Source organism: Anoplophora glabripennis, unplaced genomic scaffold (genome assembly GCF_000390285.2).
Source record: "Anoplophora glabripennis isolate ALB-LARVAE unplaced genomic scaffold, Agla_2.0 scaffold658, whole genome shotgun sequence".
NCBI classification, from domain to species: Eukaryota; Metazoa; Arthropoda; class Insecta; order Coleoptera; family Cerambycidae; genus Anoplophora; species Anoplophora glabripennis.
This window is the reverse complement of record NW_019416734.1, coordinates 86,596-102,947: the sequence shown is the minus strand read 5'-3', so window position 1 is coordinate 102,947 and position 16,352 is coordinate 86,596. Positions and strand designations below refer to the sequence as shown.

Genomic DNA, 16,352 nt, shown 5'->3' with positions numbered 1-16,352 from the left:
TAGAAACGAGTGCAGTTGCAGTGCAAAAAGCGCCATAATGAGTAGCAGATCGAAGCGACTAGTACAATTAGCTAGGGAACAACTCAGCCCAGGTTCTATTTGGATTGCTTCAATGAAGCACATAACTAATAATATTAGTATAAGTAAATATTATTTACTTTGTTTTGTTTATTTTACCATTTTTATTTTTGTCATTTCTAAATGGAAGATCAACAACATACGTTGAGTTTCTTTCGTCGATTTCGTTTCAATGTATGTTTATTTTTGGTAATTACATCCCCGTGTCTGCTATGGCCCTGTCATAGAACCCCAAAAAAGCAAATCATCAGTGGGCCAAAGCAGACACAAAATCAGACACATGTCATAAAATCAATACACAACGCGCTTAGGCCTGCCCACGTATAGGGATATTTGCGGATGAGCCAGAGCAGACACTCCACCATAGGAATTGTAGATTGAAAGTGCCTGTTCGGCACATTTGGACAAATACTGAAACAGACACCGATGTCTGCGCTGGCCCAGTGATTAAAATAACGAACAGACACCGGTGTCTGTCATGGCGCTTAATGTGTTAATTAGTGCATTTATTTCTCTAAATATTATGGATAGGGAGAGATTTTCTTTCATAGTATATAACTTTTTTCACTGAAGCGTGCAAAATTTGATAATAGATGTCGAAAACTATATAAAACTTGTTCCTTCGAGAGAACAAACTTGATGGAGCTTCAAAATATGTAATTAGTGAAATACTTACGCCTTGTCTTGAGTTAAAACAGCTGAATAATTCGTCGGTAGTATTACCTGTGGCGTACTGATGAGGTCCAATAAGTCCGAAACCGATCTATGTCACATGACTCGATTGAGGCTAATAGCTGTTTATCTAGATGCAAGTATAATTCAATGCTAGCCAGGGCAGGTAGTCCTCAGAGTAGCTGTTTCCAGCAAAATCGCCAGTTTAAAATTTTAGATGCGCGCATCCGTTATATTACAAGTTGCTCTTTGCCGGTATAGGGAACCTATTGATCTTCTGATTCTGCTACGTCCCTTGTACAATGTATTTGCTTTAACTTACTTATATATTTCGTGTCTAAGAATGTATCTTAATTGAAGATGCATGTACTGGGAAAATTGTTAACTTGCTCTAGGTTAAAGTTTATTCAAAATATTCTGGAGAAGGCACCTTAAGAAAGAGAAAGTAGGTTAATTCACACTGGATTTTTTTGAGAAATGTTGCATTAGTAATATATTTACCGATTACAAAAATGTCTAATACAGGGTAAATGAGGCAAATACACGGATTTGTGTTGAGTAAAATGTAATTTTAAAATTTGACTTACCTCAACTTTGCAAGCAGCCGCCTTTTGAGAACTGCTAATGTTCATAGGAGATGTTCGATGTACCCACCATTTGCTTGCACACAAGCTTCAGCGCGACGGATCCAATTCGCTCGCACGGGTTGCAACATTGCCACGTCCTATCGAATCGTATTACAAACTTAGGCAATACGATGTCGCAGTTGGGTCCGGGGATCGGAAGGCCATCTTACTAGGCTACCGCGACCTACCCAGCAATCGGGGAAAGTAATGTTTAGAAAGTCGCGTACTCTCCGAAGAAAATGGGCGGAGGCTCCGTCATATAGTAACCACATATTTTGCCAAACATTTAATGGCACGTCTTCCAATATCTGCGGCAAGCGATTTTGCAAAAAATCTAGATATGAAGCACGGTCTAAGTGTCTAGGCAATTCAAAAGGTCCTATTAAAGTGTCATTAATGATACCAACCCACATGTTCACTGAAAACTGTTGCTGAAAAAGGCTCCGCGACGTATTTCGTGTTGATTTTCAATAGTCCAGTGGTAAGTGTTGTGGACGTTACGTACAACATTTCGACTGAAACATGTTTCATCTGAAACAAGTATTTTCGCTGTAAATTAAGGATTTCTTGCATGCAATCATTTGCAAAAACCTCGACGTAGTGGAAAATCCTCAGGAGTAAGCGCTTGAGCACGTTGAATATGAAATGGGTACAACTGAGCTTCTCGTAATATCCGCCACACATCGGAATGCGAAATATTTACTTGCTGTGCGATATTTCTGGTGCTACGATGTGGATCTTCTTCGGCAAGATCTAAAATCATCTCCTCGACATTTAAGATTCTTAGTGGTCGCCCTGGGCTACCATCGCGACCTCGACGCGGTTGTACTTCACCGGTGTCCAAAACTCTGCGCTACAGCAACAAATGTTCGCGGTGCGGGGACACGTCGTTCAGGATCTTGCACGGTACACTTGACAAGCTTTGTGGGGATTTTCGTTGGCTCCGCCATAAACTATGAGCATATAATATTCGCGATTGCCAAATAAATGCGCCATTTTCAAAAGAAAACTTGGAAATACGGTTATTAAATATACTCTCGAAAAACAATATAGCAATCACTACAGCAATGTATTACAAACTGACTTTCGAATGCAGTCCGGCTTCATTAGAAACCTATAAACTCGTAAAAAGTGTTACAGAATTTTTTGTAAATACTCGCCGCGATAAAATACATGTATTTCAGCGGTTCCAAAACAGTTTTAAACACATTTTTAATTAGCTTTTTTCTCTATGCCCTTAAACTTCCGATACAAGTTTGTGACATCAGTTTTTGCTCCTTTTTCACCCATTTAAATTTTTGACATAAGTTCATTAACACCCTGTATAAACACGTTTCAATAGATTTATGAAAATACAACACTTTCTGTTTCGTAAACTATATACAGGGTGTCCGGTAAGTACCTCCTAATCTCTCGGGAGTGTATAGGGGAGGTCAAAATAAAACTAGTCCTTCCTATATTTTTTTTTCCTAATGTGCCCCCTAACGGAGTTATGGGGGGTCAAAGGGGTACCTAGAAATTAACGTTTAGGGTTATAACTTTGAAACCACCCTGTATATTTTAATAAAATTTTCGTACGTTGTATTACACATGGAGCTCTACGATTTGATGCTAAAATCAACTTTTTGCTATTATCAGGTGTCCAGAAACGGACTGGCCCTATCACAATTTTTCTCAAAATTTTGACAGAAGTAATTTTATCAAACTGAAAATATTATTATTAGATACTCTGAAGGTTTTTCTTTAAAAATGGTACTCTTTATTTATTTCGAAAAAATGAACGGTTTGCGAGATAAATCGGTTTTGAAAAAAATTGGTAACAAATACAACAACAATTAAAATTTATTTTTTTACAATAAAATCATTCCCGCTAGTGCCAGCCTACAGATTCACCATAAACATTTACTGGTGGTGAATTAAGGGAATGAATAATGCCGTTTCTTGTAAAATCAACATCTATGACCAAAATACATCTACAAATTATTATTGCTCTTGTCTCCATGGAGTTCTTTTCTATTGTTTTCGTTGTTAGACCCTGTTGATTTTAAAGTACTTGTCAAAGGCGCGTGACAGAATAAAAATTCAATTTTATTGTGGTATTCGTTTTAAGCCGTTAGAAATAACATTTAAAAATGGAAGAATATTCCTGTGCAGAATATGCTGATATGCACCTAATTTATGGGGAAGCATTATGCAACTCCGTGGAGGCAAGAAGACTTTATGAGGAAAGGTTTCCGGGTCGACATTTGCCGAGTCCAAAAACTTTTGAAAGAGTTGATCGTAGTTTAAGAGAAACAGGTAAAAAAAAATAGTGAAAAACGTTAGTGAAACTAATTTCTTCCGAATCCTTTATTTAGGAAGCTTTTTGCCACGCCGTGGTGGAGCAGGAGCCCCGAGGAGAGTACGAGACCCTCATGTAGAGGAACAAATATTGGAAGACGTTGCTAATAATCCTTCAAATAGCATAAGGAAGCTTGCGGCGCAAAACAATGTTACAAAATGGGCTGTACATGAAACTCTGAAAGAACAATTGCTTTACCCGTACCACATCCAAAAAGTACATGCTATGTCTCCAGATGATTATCCAAAAAGACTTCAATACGCCAATTGGTTTTTACAGCATCATATTCGGAATCATAATTTTGGTACATCTATTTTGTTCACCGATGAAGCAGGTTTTACAAGAGACGGCATAATTAATTCGCATAATCTACATGTCTGGGATGAAGAAAACCCTCACGCTTTAGTTCAAACTCGCTACCAACAAAGGTTTATGGTGAATGTGTGGGCTGGCATTATCGGGAATCATTTGATTGGTCCATTTATTCTGGAGCAAAGACTTAATGGTGCTCTTTATTTGCAATTTTTAGAGGAAAATCTAAATATTTTGTTAGAAGAAGTGCCCCTTCAAATAAGAACTGAAATGTGGTACATGCATGACGGTGCACCACCCCACTTTGATCGTTTAGTACGTCAACATCTGACGAATGTTTTTGGTGATCGATGGATAGGTCGAGGCGGACCTGTATTATGGCCACCTAGGTCGCCCGACCTAAACCCATTAGACTTTTTTCTGTGGGGTCATTTAAAAAATAACGTTTATTCAACACCCGTAAATAGTAGAGAGGAACTTCTGCTGAGGCTAACACAGAACTGTGACCATCTCCGCAATAATCACGGAATATTATTTCAAGTGCACCGGGAAAACATTCGTAGGATTAGAAAGTGCATTGAAGTACGGGGTGCTCATTTTGAACATCTACCGAAGTAACATTTAGGTACCTTTGTTCATTGTTGAATGTTCTTTGTTGCATGTCTTGTAAGTAAGTTATTTTTCAAATGTTATTTTTAATTGGTCACTACTTGCTCATAAAGTATAGCCAACCCGTTCAAAGATTTCTGGACTTGATAAAGTTAAAGAAATTAAATGCATGAAATAATATGTAAAAAAAATAAATTTTAATTGTTGTTGTATTTGTTACCAATTTTTTTCAAAACCGATTTATCTCGCAAACCGTTCATTTTTTCGAAATAAATAAAGAGTACCATTTTTAAAGAAAAACCTTCAGAGTATCTAATAATAATATTTTCAGTTTGATAAAATTACTTCTGTCAAAATTTTGAGAAAAATTGTGATAGGGCCAGTCCGTTTCTGGACACCTGATAATAGCAAAAAGTTGATTTTAGCATCAAATCGTAGAGCTCCATGTGTAATACAACGTACGAAAATTTTATTAAAATATACAGGGTGGTTTCAAAGTTATAACCCTAAACGTTAATTTCTAGGTACCCCTTTGACCCCCCATAACTCCGTTAGGGGGCACATTAGGAAAAAAATTATAGGAAGGACTAGTTTTATTTTGACCTCCCCTATACACTCCCGAGAGATTAGGAGGTACTTACCGGACACCCTGTATATCGAAAAAGAAAAGCGTAAAGTTCTAAAACCGGTCAAAAACTTTCACCTCTTCGCCGTTGTATCTCTTATATGTATTTACCTACATCCAAATACATTTTCCTTAAATAGACTTTAAGAAGTTACATTTATCAATTTACTACCTATAGATCATATCGTAATAGGTCTTGTCAAATTTACAAGGTAGTTCTAAATGAAAAGGGGTTGAGATGAAATGAGTAACACAAAGCAAACTTGATATTACTAATGTCAGTTATAGAACAAAAATGAAAGTATGCATATAGAAAAACTATTCTAAATCTAATAAAACCTCATCTAATAACATTTATAATTTATACCCTTATAATATTTTTCCTGGCAAAGGAACGGGCGCAAATCCGGTATTTTACATAAAAATGTTTTTTTTTTGCAAAAACTACGTAACTTAGGTATAGGGAAAGCTATTAAAAAATTGTAGGGTCTACAGAAAGGCATCTAATGAAATCATAAAACACAGGGTGTTTTATTTGAAAAAGTCGAGATATTTCAAATTTTAAATTATCAGGTTTACCACATTTTTTTTGCTCCCTGTATATCGCAGGTCAAGTTTTGATACGTTTTTTGAAAGAGCCATCTTCACTCTACAGTTCGTGAAAAAAAAAATAATTTCTAGCTGTCATACAATCATAATTATGACGAAACAAGAAAAAAAATCGATCGAAAAGTCGATTATCTCGAAAACTATCAGTATTTTAATAGGGATCATAACACAAAGTCCCGTTAATTTTTCAAGTAGAATTCGATAATGCCATAAAACATATAGGTTTCCATTTAAAAAAATTAAGTTGGTACCTGCGCAGGAAAAAGTGAACACCCTGTATATGCAAATATATTTTCATTTTGTGCAGCTCGGGAAAGTAGGCAACTCTGTAGAAAAAAATCACATCACTTATTGTTGTGATGGAAATAGAATGGAATAATAATGAGTGAAGAATTGCAAGAGGGCCACTCAAAGATTTCTAGTCGATATACAATGCACTAGAGAAATGAAGCCTAGTATGGGTCTAAAACAAACAGTGGAAAAGGAACAGTAATACTAAAATTGAGACCGAGATGACAATGGAAACTATAGCCTGGTGTGTTTCCTATACTATTTCAAGTTGAAATTTTTGCTTTAAATGATATAGAATTTGTGGAGACTGCATACTTAAGCATATCTAGATATTTTGCGATAATAAAGCTACAATCCTCCAAATCTGCTCCAAACTTTATTACGCTTAATAAATTGAACTGATAGACATCAAACCGGTGAAGCTGTATTGGGTAATAGGACACAGATGCTGGAGGGAAAGAGAAAACAGATGAATTTACAAACAACAGGTATCTGAGACAGTATTCCTAGGCATTTGGTACTACTTGCACTGCCGTAACGAAGGCTTTGATTAAATCGACCCATATGGAACATTGTGAATTGACTAAAAACTAAGGCATACTCAAGAGAGACATATTTAGTATGAGCAAGCTCAACCTCAGAGACATCGCAGGACTTTCAGTAGGGCACATACTTAGTTTCTTTACGACATGAAATTAGTGTACAATAAATTTGCAAGTGTTGTAACTGGAAAGACGAATTCTTACTGTAAATCCTCTGCATACATCTTTTTTAAAACGCGAACGCATTAAGGCAAATATCAGCGAGCAGACTTTTGGTCTTTGTACAAAGAAGAAGGCTGCTAGACGAATCAATGCAGGTACTTACAGTGGCAAGCACAATAGGCCGGAATTGGCTGCTATGCTTCGGAAGTAAACCCAAGGGTTTGAGAAAAAAAGAGCCTACTTGTGATGTGAAGTACAATTAAAAAATTTCAAAGATCGAATGATTATGCTGTATTAATTGTAGGTGTTATCTTCTCAGCTTTGAAAAAATATGCAAAGTGTTTTAACTGACTAGCATGATTTGAAATTAAGTTTTTCATTAACTCAATACTTTGTTGTTGGCATCAATTAATTTTCTTCCTCTGGTACTTCATTTGGTTCCAAGTAATTTATGAGTTATCTAATTGTAACATTATCCCATTTAAAAAAAATCCTAATGAATAAAGTTCCTATCCGCATATGTTCAATTAAAGTATTTGTACGTACTGATAATACATTAGACAACCATTCTGTTAGTTCAGTAAATAATATATTGCTATTATTTTACTAGAGTACTAACAGTACTTCTAGTTGGGATGGCACTATCTCAATTTAGTTGAGTTCAAGCACAAATGAACAAACATAAGTAGGATATTTTAAATGAAACAACTAGAAGAAACAAAATCTTAATTTTTAATAAGTAAACAAACAAAATGAATCAAACCATCAGTTCTCTATAACTAGAAAGATATTTTAAAATATTTTTCAACCATATTTTCAACTCATTACAAATAATTATTTTGCAAATTTACTTAAAGGGAGTTATTAGTCATTCTGAACGTATTCATATTTTTTTATCAGTTTCTTCTAAAAGCTATAAAATTTTAGTTTTTCTGAATTTTCAGTTTTTTCCAGTTTTTCTAAAAAACGGCTTTTTTCGAAAATTTTGAACTTCTAATCTCTGACACAATTCTGTTGTGAATTTTGTGATGCCAGTTAAACATTTTCATAGATTCTTTTGATTTCACAGTCATCATTTACTTACTTCTTATTAATCGCATCTTTTCATCACACTTAAGATAAATCATGAGAACGTGTTGCCGCCTAACAAACAGCTTCAACCTAATATTGCATCTGCAGTTGTTCAACTATGACAGAACCGTGAGAACGCCCCTATTGTAAGGCGCAAAATATCTGCCTACCACCAACATTTATAGGGGTTTGGGTCTGGTAAAATATATATAAGAAGACCCTTTCTTCCAGTTCGATACACGTATGCTTTGTACAAAATGATTTACTAAATGTAGCGAAGGTGGCGCAGAAAATTATGCTATATATCAGCAGTCGCGGTCCACAGCGGTAATCAGGGACTGAATATTTGAATAAGACTTTCAAAATAGGGATCGACTCGGAGTTTTGGAAGATCTGGGGAATATCGGATGGCTCACAAGTTTTCCGATATTATACGCTTTGGAACTATTCAAAATGGATGTAATAATAAATAAAGTTTACAACATTACGCACCAGAGAATTACTGTTGCAGATACTTCTTGGTGAACGGCTTCAAGGGCCTAAACTTTCGAAACGAAATATTTGTATTATTATTTTTCAATGTGGTACTGCTAATATAAAGCAAACTAATCATTTAAGAAATTCAGTTTTGACACCTAAATTAAATATAAATAGCTTTCACTTTTGCTTTATTTATTTATTTATTTCACTACACATCCAAAAGGCAAATGCCCAGTTACAGGATACAAAACCAATGTAGTAATACAACACACAACGCATTCGAAAATATATGTCAATAAATAGAATTAATAATAATAATTGAACATGGCAATATATCAGCACGAAATATAGTAGACATAATATAATATACATACATATACACACAGAAAAATATATATTAGACCAGCAAAACTATAGTAGATATAAAATATATAAAATCATCACACATAAATAAATACATAGTAGACATAAAAATATAAATACATATGCACACACATACACTTATACATATAGATAGACACGAATCAATAAAATAGTAAAACCAAAAATAAAGTATTAAAACTATAAATTAACAGTAATGAATCCGCTTTTTAATTTTATTAATAGTGAAAAAAATATATCTAACCTGTCCTCAACATTGCAACAGTTCAATCATCTGATATAAAGGAGATGCTTTCATAACGTTAGTTCTTACACTGGATAAATTAAATATATTATTTTCACGAGAAGCAAGCCTAGGAACTTTGATCTGAATTTTGTTCAGTAATAGGTGCAATCAATTAAGTTGTTTAGTATTTTATCTAAAAAGATAATTTGATGTGTAATTCTACATGTTTTTAACTCATTACAATGAAAACGATCAAGTAGGGCATTATGTGGATATCCTCTTTCAGGATATATTCCGTCAAGCTTAAATGCTACAAAAAAAATCTCTTTGAACTTTTTCTAAAGATTCACTATAAAAAGGTACTCCAGACAGGCGATTAATATATTCCAATTTCGACCTAACAAAAGATTCATAAATTAATTTCATAGTATGTATGCTGCAGAATCCTTGAGAAGAACGTATAATAATACCTAAAGATTTATAAGCAGATGATGCAACTATGACAATGTGTTTTATAAAATTTAATTTAGCATCGAAAACAACACCAAGATCTTTTATGTACTGAGGCCTTTGCAACATAGAACTATCAATGTTATAGTTATATTTGATGTAGTTAATTTTACGTGTAAAAGACATTACATTACATTTATCTGCATTTAGAAGTAATTTATTTTGGTTGCACCAAACAGCTATCATATTTATTGCTTTTTGAAGTAGAGCACAATCAGATTCAGATGTAATTTCTGTGAATAATTTCAGATCATCAGCATACAACAAACAGTGTACCCAGTTAACATTCGCAATTATATCATTAATAAACATTAGGAACTATAACGGGCCCAAAATAGATCCTTGTGGTACACCCGACCTCTGCTGAAACTTTTCAGATTTATACCCCCGGAATTGAACAAATTCATTGGTATGCTGAAATCAAACGCTGTTAATTTATCCAATAAAATTCCGTGCTCGAGTCTGTCGAACGCCTTAGAGAAGTCAGTATATACATCATCCACTTGACTCTGACGGTCAAGTTTTTCAGCTATATATTGACATTTTGTGACTAAGTTAATAACCATTGATCTGTTATTCATAAAGCCATGTTGTTCAATAGATATTGTATTTGAAACCCGACTGTAAATGAAGTTGGGAAGTATAGTTTCTAAAACCTTGGCAAAATTACAGATAATACTAATAGGCCTTTATAAATTAAGAAAAAAATATGGTTTCGAAATTGAGATTTAGAAATTCGGAAGAAAACCGGGAAATTGTGACAGATAGTAGCTGGGTTAATTTCATTTTTTCTTATATGAACATATGTCCGATTCATTTTTGTTTAGAAGTTACAAGCATTTTAAAAAATATAATTTCATATTTACATAAACAATAATTATTATTTGTGTTAATTTATTTATTCATTTCACACTTAGTGTTAAATATAAGTAAAGAATGCATTTATTGATATAGATTGATATTGTTTTTGTATATGGGTATTCCAATGGAAACGCCAGACAAGCAGTCCGAGAATACGAAGATACCCAAATAGAGATCAATCTGCTCACACACTTTTTAGTGCATGATTTCGTGGACTTCGAGAAGCTCAAAACCTCGCTCAAAAAAGGCCCATTCGTCCTACTGAAGTGAATGTACAAAATGAAGAAGGTGCTGTCACTGACAATTCGGCGTATAGCAAGTAATCTCATTTATCACCGAATTTTGTATGGTGTGTATTGAACAAATAAATGTTATATCCGTTTCATCGCCAAAGTGTACAAAAGTTACGTACTGGAGATGCTCCTCATCGATTAGAATTTTGTCGCTGGTTTCTTCAATAATATGCACAAAATATTTTACTATGAACGGCACAAATAATGAACATGTCTGGGCGTCACAAAATCCGCATGTAACTAGATCAAGACGATTTCAGCAACGTTTCAGTGTCAACGTTTGGGGTAACATTCTTAACAATAATTTACTGCTCGTACATATTTTAAATGATCATTTAAATGCATACCTGAATAGAACTTTAAACACAAATAATAATTATTATTTTTATCGGACCTATATTCATATAAGAAAAAAGAAAAAATGTTAGAAATTAATCCAGCTACCATATGTCAAAAGTTGTCATAGAGCTTGTAAAACGCCCTGTATAAAAAAATTGAAATATAAAAAATTCAAATATGTTTTACTGAAATAAACCTCAATGAAAATGAGAATAACATATTTGAACAAAATTTATATATTCGGTATAGAGCTTAAGCACAAGTTAACAAAAATGTATAGGTATGTAATATTTTATTTAAAACAACAAAAATAAATTAAATCTTAACTTTTCATAAGTAAAAACAGAAACAAAGTTTCAGCTCTTCATAACTGAAAAACTAACATTTAAAGTGTTTTTTAACCAAATTTCAAAATAAAAGCAAATTAAATAGAAAATGAGCTCAGAAATGAAAAACAATATATGGCAAATTTATTTAAAGGAAAATTTCTTATCTGATGCTTTTGGCTCCAGAGCAACATGCTCTTGGTCATTCTCAACATATTCAGAATCTTTATCTTCCTCTGAAAGAGAAAATAGTACGATGATTTTTTTATTATAAAAATTTCTAAAGATTCTTTATATAATATATTATTGATGTTGATACATATACTTAGTGGCTAGAAGTATATCCTAGACTTTAACAAAATTTTAAATTTTCCATATTTTTCTGTTCCTTCCCATTTTTTTTTCCTGGAAAAAATTAAGTTTTTACACATTGTATAGATGTTAAAATGTAACGTTAACGCCCAACAAAACGTATTTATGGTAAAAAATACGTCAAATGGTTCTATATTTGAATAAAACGAAAACACGTAAATCCAATAACTGTTCAATTCCTCCCGAGAGCCAGGCCTAGAGTTGTAATGCTCAGGAACCCTTTGTTCGAACAAATATTTTATTTAAGTATGGATGTTCGTGGACCCTCTACATATTTCTACATATTTTAAACTTCCTTTATAATGGTATCTTTTCTAGACTTCTGTGTTTGTGAACTTAAAAATAAATACTCATATAGTATTACATCAAACGAATATTAACTAAACGACAAAAATCAGAAATTTATTACTGTGTATTAGATATTTGAATGAAAAATACAAAATATACAATCAAAAACATATATCAACACTGTTGCATTATATTAATAGATACAGCCAGCAGCATCTGTAGTCTGTAACATTGCTGTCTATATATTCCAAGTGACGAGGTTTGTTCCTTCATCAATTGAAGCCTCTTCGCTCGCTTCTCTTTCATTTTGAATATCCTTAGGTCCTCGTGTTAGTGTGTTCTCAGAAGGTTCTATACCAAAAGCGTGAGAAGGTTATCTAGGAGGCAGTTTCATCCCCATTTCACAGATTAGATATGGGTTCATCATTGTATAGTTTCATTGGGTGTAGATGTTTTCTCAGATTACAGTGATTAGTTAGCAGCAACCTAAAATTGCCTACTTTGACTTTCGATAAATTTCAGTATATCATCATCCAGTTTTTGGTAGTTTTTTGACCGACAATTTACTTAGTTCAAGACCTATAGTGTTCCGTTCTTGCTAGGGTATCTACTTCTTCATTGCTTAATTACTGTTGCATTGCTGCATGCTTTAACACACCCATCTGAGTGTTATCTCATAGTGGAAGAAGAACAGTTCCAGACTAGTTTAGAGATAATCACAAGATCATAATAGATACAAGTTTTTCTAGAGCTTTCATTGCTGTTTGGCTGTTAGAGTAGATATGGATCTTTTTGCCTTTATATCCCATTCTGATGTTTTCCTGCAGAAATAGCTTGATGGCATATGCTTCAGCTTGGAATACAGTTATATTGCTTCCAAGGGACTCTATCATCTGAGTTTAAAGTATTCCTGCTGCAGTACGATTGCCAGTTTTGCATCCATCACTACTACTCCAGGCCAACATATTTCTACCGTATCATTCCAATTTACATGTGTATTGAATTTTGAAAATTCAACTTTCAAGGCATATAATCACTGTTCATATCGAGCTGAAATTATCAGCTAACAGATAACAGCTAAGAACTTATTATGCTGAAATATTCTTAGGCTGCTTATCTCATACACCAGTTACTGTTATGTTATTTAGCTTGCCCTCAATTTGGATCCGCTTTAATAAAGCATCAGAATAGTTTTCAATACTTGAAATGCTTTTCATAGCACCCTTAACTCAAAGTAACTCCAGTTTTTAGAGTTTAGATAACTTTATTTCTACCATTATTTGATTTGTTTTTGGGCCACTACCATGGGTTTTAACAGGCATGAAGGTTTTTGCTACTGGTTGACATGTTTCCCTTATTTAAGGTTTTTTTGTAGATGTGCAATCCAGATTAGTTAGATAGAGTCACCCTAGATATTATTCCTCCTGGATCATGTACAATCGTGTGTCGAGGAGGATAGGAGCCTTTAAATCTTCAAGCTTCTTTTATGTGAAAAGTATTACTGTAGTTTTTCCAGTTTATCATCAGGAGCACCTTTACAAACCACTCCCCCATAATTTCCAGAACCGGTTGCATGAGGTCTGATACAGTTTCTTTGTATTTCCCCACTGTATATATCACCCGCATATCCTTAGGTATGGAATTTTTCGTTTGTCAAGAAATTCATGTACAACCAAATCCCACAATAAAACAGATTGTATTCCTTCCTGAAGGCATTCCATTTGGACAGATATCTCGATAGTTGGTTCGGCCTGTCTGTAATTGAGCATTTTTTTATCCACTTACAAATGGTCTCTCACGCCCCTTCATAGAATCTTTCATAGTTTCAAAAGGGATTCGGTAAATGCTTCTTTAATGTTGAGAAATGTTACTAGAGCTAATTCTATGGTTCTGTAGGCAACCTCTATTTTTGACACCAATTAATATAAACGATTTTCTTATTAGACAAGCATGCTGATACTGGTCTTTCTTTGAGAAAGTTTATCTTTGCATAACCAGGAAATATTTACTTTGTCACCCTTATTAAGAATGATGACGGTATGATAGATCCGAATGATTAATCCTGGCAGTAGTTTAGGTATAAATGGTCTGAATGATTTATCCTGGCAGTAGTTTAGATATAAAATGATTCGGGCCGTTTTCCAACTTCTGAGAGTATACCCCGTTCTTCTGTGAGTAGTTTACAAACCACTAGACCCTATTGCAAATGTGCAGAGATTCCATCTGATCCAGGTGCCTTGTAAGTTTTAAAAGAATCAATCACCCATTAATTTTCTTCGTGAATGACTTGCATTATCAGCGAGCCACATTGTGTTACTTTTGTTCCAGAATTTGAAAAATGTTGGCCATTGTATGTTGTTTCACTAGAACCTTGCTAATGTGTTTGAAGGAGATACTTCAGAATCTGACTGCCAATTTCGATATATTAACCATTTGATTTTAATGTTATGCCAATGGCATTGACATTTGCTGAAGATATGCTCTTTCAGAGGTTTCCTCCACGAATCCCTTGTTTGTTGTATTCGGTTATGTAGTGGACTAGTTTTACCGTTCGTCCATCTTTTCCTATTTGTTGAACAGCTTGCGTGATTTTTTCTGAACACAAGCTGTTTATTCTACCAACTGATATCATTGCTGGTGGCTCGCTTTGTCAGAGAGTAATTGTTCTGATACATTGCCTCTTAGAAATCTATTGAAGCTATTAGATCTGTATTTTATTTTATTTTTGATACTTTTTAGATTTATGATTAAGTCCTCTATATGTTGTTTGATTTCAGTAGTCAACTGTTGGCTTGTCAAAAATTGTGATCTCTTTACAGAGACCAAAGAGTAATAGTGACAGTACCTGCCATTGAGTAACCTGTGAGCTTTTACAATAGAATGCCACAGTTATATAAATTATTTTGGAAGTTCAAGTCACAAAAGTAGGTTCGTTCCAGTGATTTAGGAACTCCAAAAAATAAAATCTACAAGATGCTTACCTCTGTTGCTGATATCACTGCTGATCCATGCTGTATGATGCGCATTTGTGTCCATCCCAAAGATTACCTGCAAGCTGCTTACAGTCATACGAAAGCGTTCATTTTTAGGTTATTCAGCTTATTCCTGATAAATATAGGATTTAGTATGACCAACAGTTTACCTCTGACTTCATATAGACTCTATCTTTTCCTAACTATTCATGGTATCTGAGTCAATATTGTCTACGATGCTATTTGCTGAGGACAGTCATAGCGCTAACATATCTCTATATTAGTGTTACTTCAATTGTAAGCTAATGTACATAATCTAAAATACACCTAGTATGCTCTATTGCTTAACTCCTGCAGTGTGTGCTCGTTTTGTGCTTTCGAATGGTTACTCGTATTAAACTCTAGTCTTTTGTCTTGAGACCTTGATTGTATCTCCGGAATCTGCAGTATTCTGCTGCTTAAGTACTGCCTCTTTTTTCTCTAAGAAGTCTGTAAGCATCAACACCGTTTTCTTATAAAAGGACATAAGCACATATTCCTAATAATTCAATTCTACAACTTAACCAAAAATTAGTTTTGATTGTTCATTTTACTTGTTTATTACTGTTAAGGATAAGTATGTAGTAATTATTGACAAAATGAAAAGCTTGTGATGCTTATAGGAAAAATCGAGAAGGTAGTTCTGCGGAATATTAAATTAACGAAATATCTGCGGAACATTAAATTAACGAAATAGTTACGCTTGGATGAACTAGCAAGAGAATTAGGTTATTGAAAATCAATAGTTAACATACAACAGAAGTCCTCAAATCCGCTTGCATCCTCTAATCTACTTTAAAAAAGACGCTTTTGCCAATTATATAATGTACTGAAGAATATAAGACGCAAGCGAGAATTTATTCGGCTTTTTACGATGACATATTCATTATTCATTTACTGATAAATGCAGAATGCTGTCAATTTGTTGGGAAACAACTTTAAGAGCAAAAATTCCTTTATAGAAGGAAATATACAGGGTGGCCAAATGAAAACGAAATGGAGCCATTTTCAGGAACTGCGTCAAGATTGTAGAAACACGCTCGGCCCCGTCGATTTTAGATTAAAGAGGGACATTTTTTGCTGGTATTTTTGACTCCGCCACTTTCACCCCCAAGCAAGGGTAAGCATCACCCCAAAATATTTAAATGGCATTGGGGGTTGAGTAATATTTCTTTTGAAAGCTCTTACAATTCTCTGTACAACAGACTTTAAATTTTATAATTCAAAAATATAAGTCAAAAATACCAGCAAAGAATGCCCCCTTTAATCTAAACTCGACGGGTCTGAGCGTTTTTCTACAATCTTGACGCAGTTCCTGAAAACGGCT

General features: G+C 34.1%; 1 protein-coding gene across 1 annotated transcript in view; it reads left to right on the top strand.

Annotated features, from left to right (window-relative positions):
- The window catches only part of LOC108913488 (potassium voltage-gated channel protein eag), a 140,539-nt gene that overhangs the window by 54,380 nt on the left and 69,807 nt on the right, over positions 1-16,352 (top strand). The window contains exon 3 of the mRNA XM_023455345.1: positions 9,182-9,187. Within this exon, the coding sequence (XP_023311113.1) occupies positions 9,182-9,187 (6 nt within the window). The remainder of the gene's footprint in view (positions 1-9,181; positions 9,188-16,352) is intronic.